Genomic DNA, 21,509 nt, shown 5'->3' on the forward strand with positions numbered 1-21,509 from the left:
GGAGAAATCCTTTGATTTCTGGGCTGGAACTGAAGAAACTTGATGTGTTCTTGAATTAGGGTTCTTGACTTCTTTTCTCTTCTTACGCTCTAATTTTCTAAGTTTTGATTAATGATTTGACTTAGGTAAGTTCTAGTTATGTTTCTAGGCTTAAACTAACTAAAACCTCATAATTTAGTGTATAAACAACGTAGCTTAGGGGTTAAGCGAAATAGGAAAAGACTAAAAGACCCCTGGCTTAACTGATGTCGGAGTAACCGACGGACGGGACCTACAGGCCGTAGGTCAACCTATGGTCCGTAGATTGGGGTCGTAGGTCAAGTCTACCCGACAGGCTTCACTAAAACAAGCATAACTTTTTACTCGGAGGTCGGATTTTAGCAAACTCGGTGGCGTTGGAAAGAGGATTCAATTATCTATCATATCATAGGTCATGGGACACATAATTCATTTTGTGCTGAGAGTGATGACCATTTGAAGTTGACCCAATTAGCAATTTTCCCCTAATTGGCTGATGGCCTTCACCAACGATCAGACCTACGGACCGTGGATCGAACGAAAATCCATGCTGGTCGGCCGTCATTCGCATCAGAGGCTGGGTAAAGGGGCCCTCGATCCACGGACACAGACCACAGACTGTGGTCTGGCCTACGGACCGTGGGTCTGTCCGTGGGTCAAGACTTAACCGATTTTCTGAGTTGGGTTTGGGGAGGGGTTGCAGTGGTGAACTACGGACCACCAGCCCGGGCCATGGTCTGACCTACGGTCCGTAGGTGGCAACCGTGGGTTGCACCTGCAACTTCTCAAAATCGGCATTTTTGGTATGTTTCGAATACAGAGTGTTACATAAATGCTTGATGGTATTGGTATGATAACTTTGAGCCCATAGATCATTAACAAAAACTCTATCAAGCCTTTTCCAAGTTCTTTTACTAGGTCTTCTATTATTGCACCATGTATATTTAGGTCCAACAAAACCCAAATCAGATAGACCACAAGCTTCCATAGTGCTAATAAAGTCAAAACATATGTTAGCCCTATGAGGTTTGCCTCCTAACTTTTCATCAGGGTCCATGATATCATTGAAGTCCCCTCCTACACACCATGGATCATTAATAGAGCTTCTATCCCCGTCAGTGCATTTGGCATAAATAGCAGATACATACCTACTGTTAGCGCCATTTTTGTCTTTGAATTTGATGGTAACGTGTTGTTCTTCATTGGCTATGACTTCAGCTTGATCTAGGTGATTCCAAAAACACCAAATCTTGCCATTAGTGTTATCCAGACAATATTGGAATCCAAGAAATTTCCTGTATCCCTCAATCTTAGTCTTATTAACCAGAGGATAGCCAAATAAACCACCTTGTTAATGTGGACCAAGTATTTGATTGTGATTTGCTTTTTTGGACCTCATTCCCCTAATATTCCAAAAGATTGTACTAATCATGGAATACTACGGGAGGGTTTTGTTTTGTTCTCTTCTTTTGGAAGTTGAGCTAGCTCTTTCTTAGAATCTTTTTTCTTTTTTCCTTTGTGAAGTTCAGCCTCCTGAAGCTTTGACACTAATCTTTTGTTTATAGATTCATTTTTTTGAATCTGTGCGAATTTCTCCTTTCTATTAAGAGAAGTTCCAAAGTCTAGCAAGTCAACATCTTCACTGAGAATAGCATCGGGAGGTTCTGTTGTTTCATCAATGATCTGGGGAGACCATTGGTAGCATAATCTTAGTGATTCTCATTCCCGATAGAGATGTTACCAATGTGCCCATTCAAGATTACAATCAAAATGACATTTATATGTCCTGCGGCTCATCGATTTGCTATGTTCTGCAACCACGTTGAATTGGTAAATTCAAGTTTTGCAGCAAGGAAAGTGTGAAAAAACATAAAGATAGTCAGAAAAAATATTCAATCTGATAACTTCTATAAGTATGGCTATTCAATAGAAACAATTCAGTCTCACTCTCACTCTCACACAAGTTAGAGTCGGCGGTAAGAATCTTCACTGACAATGTCACCGCATTTAAACTCATCTCAAGCAATTTAATAGAAAGGAGACCAGAAAAAAATGTGTGATTGACAATGTAATTTGGTCATTTGTATCTCAAGAAACAATACATTCTATATCAACCACCCACAAAACTTATCATTTGGCTCTGCAGGGTGCATACACTGCCGTATGTAGATATTGGCAGCACCTTCCTCCTTGCCAATAAATTATCGTGTAAAATGTCCAATTAACAAAAGGACTAATGTCTTGTATGGTTGAACGGTATACTTGACTCTGCACCAGCAGCAAAATGCTGAATTTGACCTTGATGGTGTGCATATATACAAGTCACCTGTTTCTAAACAGGGAGAAGTCCCAATGAGATGAATTCTTTAGTAGAGACTCGATTCCACATGCTCTTAAAACATATGCATGGCAATACCTCCCATAATGTCCCAAGCTGAACTCCAAGGGGATCAAGAGACTACGTACTTTGTGTTCAAACTTTGCTATCTGTGGGTTTTCTCGCATATACAGCCAGGAAGGGAATTAGCATAAAAGCTCTCTTCCAGCTTCGGGAATTCACCCGGCTCTCTCATATAAGGAGCCCCAGAACGAGTCTCGTGAAGCTTTTTTACTTTGGAGCTGAACTTCTTCCACGAGATCATACCATCATCGAGTTCATCAACTAGCTTCACAAAATTCATCCTGCAAAAGGATGATTAGATTCCAAAAGTTAGGTTGACGAAGGTGCTTTGATTTGGGAATATTGCATTCTCGTAGTTTGACAACAGAAAATCTGTCTAGCCAGATAACAAGGGAATAGGCAGATCGCAAGAATAATTACCTGTCCGGATTAATAGTCTTCTTGAAGTTCTCAAAGCGCCTATGACCTTGCACTGCCTTCGCCATATTTCCATCATATGTGTAAACGAAAACATCACTCTGAAGAGCAACAACATAGTCCAAACCAGCCAACATGTTTTGGTGATTCTTGAAAGGGTTCAATTCCTCCTCTGTTGAAAGAGTTGAATGGGAAAAGATGTTTGGGAAATTCTCCAGAAGAGGTTGCATGCTTCCATTCCCATATGCTTCACCAGCCACCAAGTAAATCCTCGTACAGGATGGGAATCCCAGCCCCTTAAGCAGAAGGGCGGTCTCCCTGGGGGTCAACGGGCAACCACCAAGCTTTCTTCTTTCTGCACCATCGATCTCCTTTTCCTTCCAATGGCCAACTTCATAACGCATGCTACGGAGTTCTTCATCCTCTTCTGCTGTCAAATTATGACTGCAGCCTGTAAAAGCAAGCATATCCTTCTCGTATCTGCAAGTAGCATCATAAACTGCTTATGTGAAGGATTCAGAACAACAGTTTTAACAGACTCTGCTAAGATCAGACATCAGCATTATAATTTGTGCAATGTATCATCCAAATGACTTTATATCCATCAAAATAATTGAGAAACAAATTGAACTACATTTATCTGATATTACAACTCTGCAGCTACAACAAGAAGTTCAGTCAAAGCCGTTGCTTTAAGAATGCAACGGTCCTATAAGATTATAAGTAAAACTAAGATAACTGTGTCCAATTAAAGCATCAAAGTATGAATACTGATCCTGCAAAAATAATGACCTCAAAGTTACATAACTTTCTTAGATAATTTTGTCATAGTTCATTTACAGTGGTATACAGAGAGCTAACACAAGTGTAATGATACAGGCATGACGTGGTCTAGTAGCCATTTTTTAATGTATTTTGATTCAAATGAAGAATCAAACTAAGCTAACACAATGAATGGCATGTCTGGTACATCAACTGGCCTGATCCTTCAAATGAAAAGTGGCATCCAGAATTTTTCCTCCTCTTTTTTATCCTAAGAGATGTTCGACTCGCACTATGTTTCATTTTATAATCCTAGCATTAATCTAGGCGGGTGTAGTTCTAGCCGCAACCTTTTTGACAGTAATGAAGATCTTTGTTGGAGAAATTGTTTCAGCGAGATTCTCTATGTCGAGACAGATTTGATGGAGGAGATTATGGAGAAGAGATACAAGATCCTAAAGATTATGTGAAGAAGGTGGACAAATTTATTTTGTCAGAAATTTAGGCCAAGGGGGAGATTTGTTGGGGTTTTATTTGCCCTGATTTCTTACCATAAATAAGTTTTCCTTTTAGGAAAAGGTTTTAATATTTTACTAGTCCTTTTCTTGTAGGAAAGGTTCTAGGACTCTATAAATATAGGCTTGTTCCTTCTAACTTAATCAGCATTTACAATGTAGTCCTATGGTTTTTGAGAGTTGCGGTTATGGAGGAGAATTCTAGGGTTTTTGAGAGTTGCGGTTATGGAGGAGAATTTTGTGTACCTCCTTGTATTCCGAGTGAATTGGTTGAGGTTGTTTCTCTCTATATTTTGTACTCTCATATTTATAGTGGATTGCTCATCTCCTTTGTGGACGTAGGTCGATTGACCAAACCACGTTAAATTTGTCTCTTTTGGTGTGTTTCTCGTTTGTCTTCTTACTCGTGGTCTTTCGATGTTTGCTTTGCTAGCTTCCGCATTACACCTGCTTTTCCCCAACAAAGTGGTGTGAGAAATATAGGAGAAAAATATTATTGAATTGTTGTTGTGTCTACATTATTACATTGAGACCCTATTTATAGACCCTAGAATACAATCCCTTACCAAGTAGGATACTATTTAGTATTCCTATTTCTATTTCTATTTCTATTCCTATTCCTATTCTAATAGGATTGTATAAACCTATTCCTATTCTAATAGGATTGTATAAATCTATTCATATTCTAACACTCCACCTCAAGCTAGTGCATACAATTCATGTACCTAGCTTGTTACAAATGTAAATAACACGAGGACCGATGAGGGGCTTGGTGAGATATCTGCAAGTTGATCACTCGACTTCACAAAATTGACAGTCAATCTCAATGTGTTTGTCTTCTCAGTCAATCTCAATGTGTTTGTCTTCTCATTAAATACTGGATTTGATGCATAATGTCAGTCAATCTCAATGTGCTTAATCTTCTCATGAAATACTTAATTTGATGCATAATGCCGATAAAACATGGAGTGATAAAATTCCAGTGTTGAACTTCCCAAACCAAACTTGCAAAGACGGTTTCAAACCATAGAGTGACTCACATAATCGACATACAAGGCTACTAAACTCCCCCTGAGCAACAAAGTGCTCAAAATTTAGTATAAAGTATATGGATCATGTTGAAATCAAAAGATGAGTCGACATTAAACAAGTCACCCAAAAACTGGCCGGAACATGCTCATATGTCGGAGTATTAGATTTGATGGCTAAAAGTGGTCACAATCTAAGAAATAAAATTATATGGGTATGGTCGGAATGATGTCACGGCCCAACTAGAAAATAGAAATTATATAGGGGTCGGAATGATGGCACAACCCTACTGAAAAAGAAAAATTGTACCGGTAGGGTTGGAATGATGGAACAATCCTATGCAAATCAGATTTGAAGAGTCACCGGAAAGACGAATGGAACTATGCAAATCAAATCTGAGGAGTCACGGAAAAGACACATGATGCTATGCAACTCAGATATGAGAAAATAGTTCAGAAAAATCCACGATACTACACAAATTAAATATGAAAAGTAGTCCGGAGAGATGCACGGTGCTATGCAAAACAGATATGCAAAAAAAAGATAGTCACCGGAAGGATGGCACGGTGCTACACAAATTATATATGAAAAAGTAGTCACCGGAAAGATCGCACGGTGCTACACATATAGGATATGAAAAAGTGTCACCGGAATGATGGAACGGTGCTACACAAATCAGATATGAGAAAGTAGTCACCGGAATGATGGCACGGTGCTACACAAATTAATATTGAAAAAGTAGTCACCGGAATGATGGCACGGTGCTACACAAATTAATTATGAAAAAAGTAGTCACCGGAAAGATGACACGGTGATACGCAAATTAAATATGGAAAAGCATAATCGTTGGCCAGACGGGCGACATATATGGGTAATAGCCGCCCGCCGTCAACGGAAGCTCTTTGATTCTCTACTAAGATCGTAGAGGCTCTAATACCATGTGAGAAATATAGGAGAAAAATATTATTGAATTGTTGTTGTGTCTACATTATTACATTGAGACCCTATTTATAGACCCTAGAATACAATCCCTTACCAAGTAGGATACTATTTAGTATTCCTATTTCTATTTCTATTCTTATTCCTATTCTAATAGGATTGTATAAACCTATTCCTATTCTAATAGGATTGTATAAATTTATTCATATTCTAACACTAGCATTAATCAAAAGTAATGACACAAACAATAACAGAGTTGTATGTCACTATAGCTTTAACAGCTATGAGAGAAAGAGGCCGCGACTGACCTTAAATGCAGAGCAAGATAAGGATTACCATCTTGTCGCATCCTCGAAACCAAAATCCTTCCCAAAGTTTCAATGGGGGCCGAGTATTTTAATGCTTGGTAATTTACACGGCATCTCAGCTTCTGAATAGAATTGGGTATCCCATTGTTGGCTATCCGAGAATCAGTGTGAGTAATATACATTACTTTGTGCTGCTTCAGTAGAGGGAGGACCTCTGATTTATAGTAACTAACCTGATCAAATAAGAGAATCATGTAAGTATGGCAGGATACTCATCACCACACCATAACATTTGGATCTGTTGTTAGTTTCATACTTCACTCAGAGGAGTACTCACAATCAATATCAAAAATACCCATATAAATCAGTTAAGTACTTCACCTTAGACCAGGATATAGGTGTTTTGTTGAAAGGCTCAGTTCCAGCAAATTCTGGTGGTAATGTCTCGACAATGTGGATGTCATCCTTTAGAGTTTCAATAAAGTGCTGCCAATTGAAAAGATCTTTGAAGCCACTGCATTAAGGAAACAAAGGTAAAGATCAAGGGGAGCCAAGTCAATGAAAAAAACATCTAAAGTTATCACTTAAATCGAACAAGATAATATAGATGCAAAGCATTTGTGAATAAAACAATCATGATCCCCTTGTTTATTCTATTGTTGCTGATTGGCATTGGGGGAAGGGGTGGAGAGGACGATGTTCGCATAAATTAGATAAATCAAATTGTGTCGCATCAACCCGTTTGAATTTTTAGATGAGATGATTAACGGTTAGATGGCAGCAAAGGTTCTTGGTTCAAGTCTCAGTGGAACCCCAGAACAAAATATTTCACATGCTTTCCACAAAGAAAGGAAAGATGAAAAGAAGATAAAAGCAATCTTCAAGAAGATAAAAGATGGCCCAATCTTTGACTGCAAACACTGTCAGTTGGATTTATTAATTTCTAGTAAATTAATAGCTGCATGTTTTCATTACCACTGATTTGCCAAGTTTAGAACACTATACCCAAGTCTTTTATTTTTTGTAGCTACTTTGGCCACTCCAATGAGAGTTGAAGTAGGCTGCAGATGGTTGTTTTGCTTCATAAGTTAAGATGACCAATGTGTACAGGTAAGGTGCACTAGCACCCATCTACCTCTGCTGCAATTCTGTTATTCATGTATGGTGGTGGCAAATTGGGTAAAGCCAGGGAACATCAGAGGAGTCCTCAATAGTTGGAATAGTGATGGTAATGCAGCAACAAAGGAGGAGAGATGGAAGAGTGTCCCAGCATGCATATGGTGGACTGCATGGAAAGAGAGAAATCAGAGGTGTTTGAAGACAAGCAGAATGGACTTCAGAGCTTCAAGATGAATTGTCTAGAGTTGTTTTATTTTTGGTGTAAACAGAATATTTTAGTCCAAGCAGAAGATATCTTGGATGTTTTAGATTATTTGTAGGAAATAGAGGTGATAGGCGGCAATATGATTAGTCTGTAATACCTTTTGAAGGGGAACTACATATTTTGGATGTAGTATACATGTGAATATATAGATTAGTGTTACTATCCTCGAAAAAAAATGTATGGTGGTGGCAAATGGGTGGGTAGAAAACAGGTTGAGCAAAAACAGTCATAATTCAACCCACCCATATTTAAGCGGGTTAAAAATTAGGTTTATAAATGGATTGGGTAAGATTGACCCATTTTATATAGGGGTTATGAAAACTTCTGTTGTTAGATTTTATACATTACCAAATATGAATTTAAGCATTATTTTTGTTAATAGCGAAACTTTGATAATAAACGTATTCTAAAAGTAGCACGTTTGCAACAATTAAAATATATCCAATGAAGGTACATCAGTGTAATGCTACTATCAAGTTAGTATTATTATATAACCTTGAAGAGTCGCCAAATAGGTAAACTGTTTAAAATAATATATATTGTTAGTATTTCTATACAATTTTCAAAATTGATGCTAGTTTTTTGACAATTTATTTAGTTTTTGTACAGTTCAAATTATGATTTTAGACATTGTTACACTAAGAACAACATAATTATTTATTCAACTAGGATTAGAAAAATAGGGTCTATCCTTACTAATGAGGAGTCCGCCAAAAAATCTGAATTAATGTTGAAATATGAAGAGTTGATCAAAAAGGAGGAGATCTCCGGGAGACAAAAATCAAGGGCTCTATGGCTGAAGGAAGGTGATAAGAATACTAAATTCTTTCACAAGATAGAAAATGCACGTAGGAGATACAACAACGTTGATCAACTTATGATACAGGGAGAATTGAATCAAGAGCCAAGCAGAATTAAAGGGGAAATTGTTGAATATTATAAAAGGTTGTATAAGAATCATCTCAATGGAGACTTGAGTACATAAATGTGCAATGTCCTAACCTAACAGAAGAAGATAACCAGGCCCTACAAAGCAACTTTGAGGAAAGTGAAGGGCTGAGATGTTTGAAGTTGTGTGCTTTTGACAAAGCAGCAGGTCCAGATGGTTTTACTATGGGTTCCCTTTTTTTATTAAATGTTGGGATGTGGTAAAGCAAGACATCATGAACACCTTTCAAAACTTCTATGAACATGAAGTTTTTGAGAAGAGTTCCAATGCAACTTTTATAGCTCTTATACCCAAAAAGAAAGGTGCCAAGGAGTTGAGGGACTTCAGGCCAATTGGTCTAATTGGTAGCATCTACAAACTTATCTCCAAAGCTCTGACTGAAAGGCTGAAAAGGGTGGTGGATAAGTTGGTAGACTCACAACAAATGGCTTTTGTTAAAGGGAGACAGATAATGGATGCAGTTTTGATTGCAAATGAAGCAGTTGACTCCAGAAATAACCAAAAGAAGTCAGGTGTCCTATGTGAGTTGGATATAGAGAAAGCTTATGACCATGTTAACTGGAAATACTTAGTGAAGATGTTGAATCTGATGGGTTTTGGGCAGAAATGATTGAACTGGATTAAAGCTTTGCATATCAACGGTTCGATTCTCAATACTCATTAATGGTAACCCTGGCAGGTTTCTTTCAAACCCAAAGAGGTCTCAGACAAGGTGATCCCTCGTCACCTTTTTTGCTCCTGATTACTATGGAGGGTTTAAACAACATGATAAAAGTTGCTAACTTGAGAGGGTGGTTAAGGGGTTTTGATGTGGCCAGAGAAGGTGCTGAGAGACTAGAAGTGACGCACTTGCAATATGCAGATGATACCCTGATTTTCTGTGATGCTGAGGAGGAACAACTGAAGTATCTAAGAGTGCTTCTGGTCTTATTTGAAGGTATTTCTGGTTTGCATATCAACTGGAGGAAGAGTGTGTTGTATCCTCTAAATGAAGTAAACAACATGAGTTGTTTAGCATCAATTATGGGTGGTGAAATATAAGTTCTGCCTACTATATACTTGGGAATGCCTTTGGGGGGAGGGGGAGGAATCCAAGTCCATAGACATATGGAATAGTGTGATTGAGAAGTGTGAGAAGAAATTGGCCAAGTGGAAGTCTCAGTACTTATAAAAGGGGGGTAGACTGACCCTTATTAATTCAGTACTTGATGCTTTGCCAACCTATATGATGTCCCTGTTTCCTATCCCACCAGGGGTCACTAAAAGGTTGGATCGTATCAGGAGGAATTTTTTGTGGCAAGGCAGCAAAGAAAAAAAAAGCTTTTATTTGGTTAAATGGGAGGAAGTCATGACAAGCAAGGAAAATGGAGGTCTAGGAATAAGGAATCTGAAATTGCAAAGCAAGGCTCTTAGTATGAAGTGGTTGTGGAAGTATGCAAACAACAACCAGATGCTATGGAGGAAAGTAATTGGAGCTAAATATGAAGAAGAGGACAACTGGATAACTAAAGAAGTAACCACTCCTTATGGGGTTAGCCTCTGGAGGTCCATCAAAAGCTTGTGGAATGAAGTTAAAAGTAACTCAAAGGCAAAAGTAATGGATGGGAGTAAGACCAGATTTTGGAAGGACATTTGGCATGAGAAAGGCAACATGGCAGATCTCTTTCTAGACATCTACAACCTAATCATGTTTCAACAAAGCACTATAGCAGATCTATTGTCACCACAAGGATGGAATTTCATTTTCAGAAGGAACCTTAATGATTGGGAAATAGTGAGAGTTGCTGAATTTTTAAACACTGTGGACACTTTCACTGAACTACAAACAGGAGAGGATAAATTGTGGTGGACAGGAGATGACAAGGGAGTGTTCAAAGTCAACAAATCCTACAAGTTAATGGATCAGACAGATCAATAGTGCTCAAGTTGGCCTTGGAAGCGAATATGAAAGAGCAAAATCCCTGACAAAGTCTCATTTTTTGTCTGGTCAATGGCTAAGGAAGCAGTCCTTACACACCAGGTGTTTCCTATGTGGTGAAACATCTGAGACTGTTAACCATCTATTTTTACATTGCAAGTACACCGATCATCTATGGAGAATATTCCTAAGCCTCAAAGGCATCTCCTGGACAATGCCCAAGAAGGTGGCTGAGGCATTACTATGCTGAGAGGAAGCAGGTGTACATGCTAAGGACAAAGGTAGATGGAGAGTTATCCCAGGGGCTATCTGGTGGGCTGTTTGGAAAGAAAGGAATTCAAGACGTTTTGAGAGGATAGAGAACAATGTGCAGAAAGTTAAACTAAACTGCATTTTACTTTTAGTCTTTTGGTGTAATCAGTTATACTCTAATGACACTGTCTCTATTATTGATTTGCTAGACTCAATTTAGACGTAGAGAAGTGAAATCAGGAGCACACTTGTATATAAGGTTATAGTACAACCCATGTACTATTTTGTGATATAATGCAAAGTTACCAAGTACCAAAAAAAAAGTAGGGTCTATGTTTTAGGATGCAGATAGCAAAAAGCTACGGATAATTACTTCAGAAGGTGGAGTATGACACATGGACATGTATGTATCCTCAAAGAGCTAATAATGGCATATATTTCCTATAACATGCCAGTGCAAACTATTTTTAAAGTTAAAGAAAAGACTTCTTACAAAGTACTGGAGCAAACTCGGGAAAAACAACTGACGCAAAGGCCTCAAAAATTTCAAGAGTGACGCACACTAATTAAATCTTAACTAGTTACCTATGCAGCTGTGAGTGATTTAGCCGCAGACAACCCAAATCAGACCTGTGACTGACCAATTTTGCACAGTTTAAATATGGGTTGAACCCAAACTTCACCCATTATCAATGTCACTCACTCAACCTATTTAAATATGGGCAGGTAAGTGAAAATTGGCTTCATTTTGCCATCACTATTTCATCCACATAGCTTTTTAAGAAGTCTCCATGTGGCTAAAGACGCCTCCACAATCTTAAGAGATGATTGGATGCGCTCGTTGTAGCCCTAAGCTACGCCTTAAATCCTCTACCTTTGCCAAATGAGTTAAGCCCTAAGCTACGCCTTACGATAACTACACCTCATTTACAAATATATTGGGATCGATTGGGAGTCTTGACAGGTAACTTTGGTGGGCATCGAGGGGATTCGTGGTGGAATGGGGACTTCCAAGAAAAAGTGGAAGCCAAGAAGGTGGCATGTGCGAAGTTGGTGGAGAGAAGGATGAGGAGGAGAAGTGGACGAATAAGGAAGGAGATGGTGTGGAAGGAGGCAAAGTTAGCCGTTACGACGAAAAAAATAGCAACTTTTGAATGCTTATGTGTAGAACTAGAGGACAAAAGCGGAGATAAGAAGCTTCACAGGATAGCTAAGATGAGGGAGAGGAGGGATCGAGACCTGGACCTAGTGAAGTGCATCAAGATGAAGATGGAAAAGTATTGGTAGATGAGGCACTTATTAGACAGAGATGATAGTCTTATTCCCTAAACTATTGAACGAAAAAGGGGACGGAGATTGGAGCACTTCGGGAGGTGTTGTGGTTTTGGGTATTGTAGGTGTATAAAGATTGAGGAGGTTAAAGGTGTTATTCATTTGGATGCGTAGGGGGTGAGCGACTGGGCCAAACGAGATACCAGTGGAATTTTGGATGAGCGCAGATACGACAAGTATGGAATGGTTGACTAGTTGTTTAATATAGCTTACTTTGAAGACAGCAAAGATGCCAGAAAAATGCAAGTGGAGTACGACGATCCCGTTGTACAAGAACAGAAGTGACATTCAGAATTGCAACGACTATAAGGGCATCAAGTTGTTAAGCCACACTATGGAAGTTAGGAGAGGGTGGTAGAGATGATGGTGAGGAGGAGCATGTCTATTTTCGAGAACCGGTTCGGATTCATGTCGGAGTGTTCAAGACTAGTAGAGAATATAGCAAGAGGAAAAGGGCCCTTCACATGGTGTTCATCTATCTAGAAAAGGCTTATGACAGAGTTCTGAGGGAAGTTTTTTTTTTTAAGTAAAGGTAACTTTGTTTTAACAAAAAACTCACCAACAAAGAATGATGAGGATCATTTTACAATCCACACATGGTGTGTGCACTTTCCTCAGTGAGGACAACTCAACAAAAAACTTTACAAGTTACCTATGAAGTCAACTATGTCTATTATATCCCCTACCATATCTTGTTTACACCAAAAATAAAGTAAACTAAGGCATTGGATTCTAGTCTCCTGGTTGTTGGTCCCTTTGCCTTCAAAACATCTTAAATTTCTCTCCTTCCACAATGTTCACCAATCACAAGTTGGGATGGATCTCCTCCAATCTCCATTGGCTTCTCTGCTTCCAATATCTTTCCAGCTAGGGATGGATGTTTGGTCGGTTCGGTTCGGTTTTTCGGTTTTCGGTTTGGTAAAAATGTGAAACCAAACCAAATTGAAATAAATTTGGTTTGATTCAGTTATCACAATTTCGGTTCGATTTTCGGTTTAACCAAATTTAATAAACAATGATACATTTTCAAAATTCAATCACTCTTGTTCAATTTCTTCAACCTCTCAAGTTCTTACAACTTACTACAAGTCACATCCAATTCTACTGCTTTGCAAATGTTTTGGCAGTTCAAGAAAAGCTCAAAAATAGTTACCAGTTCCCCTTCACAGAACACATGGAGAATAGTATCAATAGAGCAACAAGATCATCTAGATGCCATTTGATTTCAAAGTTTAGCAATCACCTCTTCTAAAAGGAATTTTCTTTAACAACCTCCGCATCAGGAATTAGAATTTGAAAGGAATTGAATTGTGCCATACTCAACAACAGATTTTTATCATTTCTTTGCATAGTAATCTACTAGGCAGAACGCAGAAGCATTAGACATCTTGCAAGTATCAACTTGCAATTCTATGCATAGTAATCGAATGTTGACTGCTACACGATGGCCACCGCAGTCTCTTAGTGAAGTTCTAAGTGTGAGATACAAACTTAGCCGACTAACAAGAGACAATGAGCTCAGATGAGAGTTGAGAGTTGTGAACTAACGCTGGACGCGATGAGCACTGACCAGTAACCACTCACCAGTGGCCTACGACTCTGACCGAAGCAATGAGCAGCGGCCTGCGAGGTGGTTGAGAACACTGAGCAGCGCTGCTTGCGAGCACTCAGCACTGCAATGAGCAGCAGACTAACCTGAGAAGTGAGAACTGAGCAGCGGGCAGTGGCTGCACGACATCATCTGCAGTTTACTGTGTTTAGGTGACTGCACCTTGTTGTTATTGTTACGGCTCCTTGCATATATGCTCTGCACTACTTTGCTATTAGTTGTCATGTTTTCTTTTTCATTACTACTTTGATTTGCTTGAGCCGAGGGTTTTTTGGAAATAGTCTCTCTCCCTTAGAGAGGTAGTGGTAAGGTCCACTTTGTGAGATTTCACTGGATTTGTTGTTGTTGTAGTGACAATTCCTTTTTAAGGATGCTTTGTCATGCGTTCTTTAGCATTTTTTCTGGGCTTCTTCACTCCCACTGATTTTGTTTTTTGAACTGCTTTGTAAATGTGTTTACTTGAGCCAAAGGTCTATCAAAAACAAACCTCTCTATCTTCCAAGGTAGGGGGTAAAGTTTGTGTACACCCAACCCTCTCAAGACGCCACTTGTGGGATAACATTGGGTATGTTGTTGTAATAATAGTAATGTTAGAAGTTCTCTAACAAGTCTAAAACCTATCCTCAAATAGTAGTTATCCCTATATGGATCGTTTTCCCCATTATGCCCTATTTTTAGCTAATTCTGCATTGGTACAAAGCATTTCTAGGACTTTCGAGACAAGTTGCTCCCATGGGAATACATCTTACTCTATCTATTTTATCCACAATCAGGCTTTTCATCTATTAATTGATATTTTTAATCATAAATTGTGTTCTGCGCCATTCTTTTGGTGTAGAACAAACAATCTGTCATTTCAAATTTTTCCATGGAGGAATTGAATTTGCCTCAAGAAGAAAATAAAACGCCATATATTATGCATGTAGAAGAGAATGTGGGAAAGAGAAATATTTGAGTACTGGTAAGTTTGGTTTGTTATAGTGTAACTTTTATTTGAATGGTGTTGTTTTGAGTATAGTTTTATCTGAATATAGTAGAACCGATTTGAATACTTGAATGAAGAGTCAAAACTGTCAAAAATCGGGGATATATGTTATTTCGATTTTGTGTGTGAAATATTTAAGAGATATAGAGAAACTGGGTATGAATTTAACTGATTTTGTTGCAAGTAAAGTTTTTAAAAGAACAGAGAAATTGATGGTATAAATGGTAGAAATTGGACCTGCGGGTATAATTAAAACAAAATCCCTTTAAAAAGGTGGGAATTAGCATTTTTCCTATGATGGTTGTATACAATGGAATTTCAGTTTAAAAGTTGGATTTAAGAACCTAATATGGGCAGCGGGTGGAATTTAAATACACTTCTGTCATATTGTGTTAAGTGGCTTCCCTTATGGTATACTGGGTACTGGGTAGATTTCTCAATAACATATTGCACACACAATTGTTACCCAACAAAAAGAGAAAAGTAGCAGCCCAAGGATGAGACTCTTTCAACTGCCTCAACGTCTTGTATCTTAAAGGAGATCCTCCAAAATCAAATTGTGATGCCTCAGTTAACATTTCTTTCTTACCATTTCTATTTTAAGTTTCCCGAACCCGAAGTGTCATCACTACTAGCCAACTGATTTCTAGGCTAATAAACCTATAAGAAAATTGAGTATTACGCTCATTCTTTACAATCTTCCTTTGAAGGAGGATTTTTCCATCATTCATAAATCATGCTATCTAACTCTAGATACTCAACATGCATCCGAAACTGATTTATCAGTCTCAGCCCTGGAGAGATGCTTCCATTCATCAAGTAACAAGACACTCTTTCTCTTATCGTTAGCATAATTGTGTAACGTATATCAAGAAAAGGTTCCATAAAGAATACCATTCGCAGTCAATTATTGGTAATGTAACTGCAAAAATCAGATTACATTATGGGCTTGAACAACACTAATCTCGTTTGTTTATTGGTCATAGGATCACAGAAAAGAATGACTACCGCTTTGTCTTTAACCTAACATGACCCTCTTAAAGACCATCAGACGGTGGATTCACCCATTCTACCTCATTTCTCCTTCAATGATTACTTTGAGAACAAGGGAACAAACTTCAAGTATTATAACATGACTCTCTTAAATACACCTTTTATGTTTTTGATGTCAATAAAAAAAAAAAAGATCTTCCTTCACTTAATTGTTTTTCTTCTCTTCTCCCAGATATATCTTGAAAGTTTCTCTCAAAGATAGACGCATGAATTTGTTAGCACATAAGTGCTGCAACACGGGACCACCATCAACCATGTAAATGAGAAACTAAGAATCATCTAATGACTAAAGCTTCCCCTTCAACATCAACTAATGCACCTGCCAAAGGTCATCTTTTTTTAACAAAGGTAACAGTTTTATATATTAATCTTTAGCACTAAAGGCTGGGATCCCAAATTTACATCATGGAGCTACATACAGTTGCGTGTACGTAAAACAAAACTAAACTAGATCCTACTTCATCTTACAAAGGACCTAGGATATCTCTAACCGCTATAGGATCATCTACATACTCCGAACTGCACCAATAGCAAAAAGTGATTATGCAGTTCATTTTAATCCTGTGTAAAGGACTACTGATACTCTCAAAGCATCTCATGTTTCTCTCCTTCCATATGGTCCACCAAATCACTGTTGGGACAATCCTCCATTTGCTTTGGTCTGTACTGCCACTGCCTTCATTGTTCCAGCTTTCTATAGCCTGACTTGCCCTTTGTGGCATGGTCCAGTTTGTGCCCCTGAAGCTGGTAAATAAGTGCCACAGTTGTCTAACCACCTTGCAATGAAGAAATAGATGGTTGATTGTCTCTGCCTGTTGCTCACAAAAAAACATCTAGGACACATGTATTCCCCTCTTCATTAGATTCTCCTGTGTTAGTACCGCCTCTTTAACTACCAACCAAGTAAAGACTGTCACCTTATATGGAATTTTGACTTTCCAGATAAGCTTCCAAGGCAAAAATCTAAGTTGAGTCCCCATTTGGTTCAGGTTCTTGTAGGCAGAGCTAATTGTGAAGATACCTTTGTTGTGATGAATCCACCTAAGAGTGTCTTCTCCTTCTTTCAATCCTCCAACATGGTCCAGGGTGCCATAAAATTCAGCTAGTCTATCCACCTCCCAGTCTTGTATCATCCTTCTGTATGTTAAGTTCCATCCATGGATGGACCAAACTTCTTGCACAGTGGCCTCATGTTGCTGATTCAACAAGTAGATGTCTGGAAAGAGCTGTTTGAGGCTGCCATTTCCTAACCCATTATCGTCCCAAAACAAAATCTTTCTTCCATTGTTTACATTGAATCTAGTTCTTTGAAAGAAACAATGCCACAAATTTCTGATTGATCTCCATAGGTAGAAGTCACTTCCTTAGTTTTCCAGTGATCTATCTTCTCATACTTGGCCTGAATCACTCTAACCCAAAGGGCCTGCTCCTCTTTAGGAAATCTCCACAACCACTTCATCATAAGGCTTTTGTTCTGTTTCTTCAAGTTTCTAATGCCTAAACCACCTTGTTTCTTTGAAAGAATTACAGTCTTCCATTTGACCAAATGAAATCCTTTGTATTCTTTCTCTCCATTCCACAAAAAATTCCTCCTTAATGCATCAATTCTTTCCTCCACCTTAGGGGGGAGAGGAAAAACTGACATCAAATATGTTGGCAAAGCATCTAAGACGTCATCTATTTACTTTAGAATCCCAGAATTCTCATTTTACTCCAGACCTAAGTTAGTCGGACTCGTGTGCGGGTGTCCGATACGGGTGCGGATCTAGAGGTCGGATCCATCGTGATTTAATTTTTAAGATTCAGGGATATGGATCCATGTATGGATACGGGTGCGGGGATTCGCTTAAAAATAATTGAAATATCTAAAAATAGAGTTATAAAACCTAAATTATGAGATATTATGTGGAGAATTCTGGAAGGAGATTAAAAGAAAGGAGTGACATAGAAATTTCTATATAAAAGGTATTCTATTTTCTACAATTTCACCTTAGCTTTTGTATTGATTAGAAAAATCATTAAAACTGTCCACTTTCCCCATTGATTTTGGTCAAATTACCCAAAATTGGTTGACCAAATCGGACACAGATCCCACACCCACACCCATGTCGTGTCGACACGGGTGCAGCATCAAAAGTGAAGAGTCCGAGCAACTTAGCTCCAGACATATGAGACTGCGAACTTCATAAATAGAAGCACCTGTAACCAGAGTCCCGAACTTAGGACTCTATGTTGTTCTTTGATGCTAGACTTTTTGTCCATTCACAAGGGGCCCATATTTCCGTAGTTTTGAGCTCTACATATGGATAATGATCTTTATAAGTTTTATACAAGAAGGGGTCTACTAAGTAGGGTGCAGTCAGTACACATTACACAAAAGGATCAACAAGAAACTACTAAGGTGAAAAACAATCCAACACACATGATACATATAATTTTGGTTATTCAAACTAACTATAGTATGTGCCGTGGGTGGTGGGTTTCTTCCATAACATTTGCCTATCAAAATAACCATTTCATAATGAATATGATTTCAATGAAGTGGTAAAAGCAGAGCACCTTTCATCCGCCCAGTAGGATGTATGATCAAGTAAAGGAAGTACAAGTGTTGCCTTCATGATTTTAGCAACAGCTACCATATCACAGATCTGCATTCTAGAATTATTTGTTCATCAGATGGAGATAATAGGAATCTTTAATAAAAGGAATTGAAGCATGAAACCTATAACAACCAGACCCCAAATCTCATCTGATTTAAGCCACCATTTGCATTTATCAGAAGGTAACCATTTGTCTTTGCATCTACAACTGCCAAAGAAAGCAAAAAGGATGAGGGTAAGGTAAAAACAGTTAATGATAAAAACGAATTTCAGTTGTTCAGGTGTTTACGTTTCTGACTCTTTGTCCGCTCAATGCACTGAGTGAAATTTTCACTATTAGGCTTCAACCATATTTCTGAAAACTGAAAAGGGAAAAAGAGAACAACATTTAGATGTGATACTTCCTTTAGCACTAACAAGCTGGAAGATTTGTGATAGAACTTACATCTAGCATGCTATTCTGGTTACCAACAACACCCGATGCAACCATACTTAGAGTTTGTTCCAAATGATTCCGTTCTCCACTATGTTTGGTATCTCCTTCCATATGTCTATAGGCATGAGTGCTTTGATCCCTTAGACTTAGCTGACTGATCAGTGAGTCATATGAATCCTGTTGGGCAATGTCGAACATTTGAAAAAACATAACTTTACTGATGCAACTAGTCTTGATATTAGTAGAGTGCAGAACAGAAAAATCATTAGTTGCATTTTCAAAACAGAGACCTGGCTAACAAAGAAACTCGTGATTAAAATCCAACACAACCCAAAGCTATCTATCTGCCTATCTCATCATTTTCCTTCGTTCTCTATGCAACATATGCTTTATTTTACATGCTTCACCTAAAGCCTGATAGTTGCATCAAAGACAATACACACTGTTGTGCCACATCCCCGCTGTTTTTGTTGCTAAAATCAGTAGGATTCATTTAATGGATATATTCAGGACCATATCATGTGATGTGAACAACCAACTAGTGAAGGTTTACTACAGGCAAGCATCTGGATGACATATTATTAATAGCCAAAAAAAATCGACCACTACTGAGAAGCAAATACCTCCAGATGAACAGAAAGTGTTACAGTTAATATTTAATCATTCAAAACTAAGTCTTAAATATTAAGCTCCAATTGATCTTGAAAAACAAACCAAATTTTGAAGGAAAAACAACTTAACACTGATGGGAGTGAAGAATTCCATTTCTAGAACTAAAAAATAACCTGACTGTACGCAACTCTTTCAATAGCAGATCCAAACCATCCATAGGCACAAAACTTGAGAACACCGATAAACAAGCAGAACCCGCAAAACACCAAGAACATCCAGTGCCCCAACTTCTTCCTTCCTTTCAATTCCAATCCAAACCCAAAATCCACAGTCAAAGATTCCAACTTTTTCCTCAAATGCACCCTTTGGATAACATTACTCAAATGGGTATGCTTCTTTTCTCCTAAAATCTCATACTCATCAGCAATATTCGCATTAGTTTCAGATCTGGGTGAGTTAAGCGGTACATCAATCTCATGATGAGTATTCAAAGAAGCAGTACTACTACTACTACTACCAGTATTTTGGGCGTTTTGGTTAGTATTGTTGGTCCTCTTAAAAGAATGAGCTCTTCGAGTCATTGGTCCAGAGAATCGTGGACTATTGACCCGCTGTGGAACGCCATCTGTGGCGGTGGAGTGGTGGTGGCTATGGTGGTTGTTATGATGATGACCCATTTCGTATTAATAAGAATATGAATACATTAGCTGTAGTTGTACGTGGTAACTCGTATGAATTGGCCAGAAAGTGTGGATCCAGATGGATGGAATGATATTATTGAAGATGAATAGGCATTAATGGAGAGAAAGTGGAAGAGATAGAAGAAAGCATACAGTAAAAAGGAAGGGAGAGTTCAATCATTGTTTCTACTTTTAAATTCTTCCTCCCCCCAATGGAAAGTTGCCTACCGGAGCCGCCATTTTCAACCACCGCACACGCGGATGAATGAATACATCATCCCGGATCCACTCCTCTCTATTTTTCTTCTCTTTATTTTCTTCAAGTTCCTATTTGAATTAGTGACACATGACATAGATTAAATTAAACGGCTAAGATTTAATACCTAAAGTAAATTTTTAATCATAATTTAAATAATAAATATATTTTCTATTTAAGTTAATATTTTTATTGCATTTTTTCTTATTTTTTCTTTTTAACCATTAGCTATTGAAGAGTATTATTTTTCCTATTTTATTTCACCTCTTTTTTTCAATTTCCTCCAAAACATTAGTTATATTTGGCAGTTGTTCAATATTTAAAAGAAAAATAAAATGATTCCACGTAAAGAAAGTAATTAGGAAGAACTTTTTTTCCTTTATATTTATGGACAAGATAATATGTTGCTAAGATTGTGAGATTATAATAATTTTAATACTAAATATATATTGTATTTATTAGTTAAATCATGATTAGAGATTTACTTTGAGAAATTAAATCTTAGCCATTTATTAACCTATGTCATGTGTCACTAATCCAAATAGGAACTTGGAAAAAATGGAGAGGAGTCCCGGATCCCATCATCCCCTCACTCGTTTTCTTACACCTTGTTTGGACGATTCTCTAGCTGTGTTTGACTAATTTAAATTCATGTCAGATAATTCATGCCGAATAGATCTACCAATGTTTTTTTTTACTTTACTTATTCTGTTGTAATAATTATTACTTAGTAGTTTAAGTAATACACTTAGGGGTCGTTTGGTACAAAAATTAATAACGCAGAGAATAGTAATACAGGGATTAGTAGCGTAGAGATTAGTAATGGAGAGTTTATTTTTATCAAGTGTTTGGTTCATTGTTTCCCACATCATCTTGTGTTTGAATTAAACTGTTTAAAAAAAATTGTTCCAATTATACCCTTGAATTATTATGTAATTGGGTCAAGGTAGATAATTGTCGAATAATATTATTTTTTTATGGCCTTCTAACTAGTTATGGGAAGAACAATTTTGTTGTCATGTTTGCTATTTTTTACACTTGAATTATTTGAGGA

General features: G+C 37.8%; 1 protein-coding gene across 2 annotated transcripts; it reads right to left on the minus strand.

Moving 5' to 3' along the window:
- Positions 1-1,907: 1,907 nt before the first annotated feature.
- On the minus strand, positions 1,908-20,485 carry LOC102603459 (uncharacterized protein At1g04910). 2 transcript variants are annotated; one of them, XM_006342308.2, is made up of 9 exons: positions 19,708-20,485; positions 18,917-19,084; positions 18,761-18,833; positions 18,609-18,679; positions 18,431-18,519; positions 6,771-6,903; positions 6,390-6,622; positions 2,840-3,316; positions 1,908-2,700 (listed from the first exon to the last, which is right to left on the minus strand). In XM_006342308.2, the coding sequence occupies exons 1-9, from the start codon at positions 20,194-20,196 to the stop codon at positions 2,502-2,504; spliced, it is 1,932 nt and encodes a 643-aa protein (XP_006342370.1). In that variant the 5' UTR covers positions 20,197-20,485; the 3' UTR covers positions 1,908-2,501. The 2 variants fall into 2 exon arrangements, with proteins under 2 accessions (XP_006342370.1, XP_006342369.1); XM_006342307.2 differs by having other exon boundaries at positions 19,693-20,485.
- Between the last annotated feature and the right edge of the window lie 1,024 nt (positions 20,486-21,509).

This window comes from Solanum tuberosum, unplaced genomic scaffold, assembly GCF_000226075.1.
Source record: "Solanum tuberosum cultivar DM 1-3 516 R44 unplaced genomic scaffold, SolTub_3.0 scf00037, whole genome shotgun sequence".
In the NCBI taxonomy this organism is placed as follows: domain Eukaryota; kingdom Viridiplantae; phylum Streptophyta; class Magnoliopsida; order Solanales; family Solanaceae; genus Solanum; species Solanum tuberosum.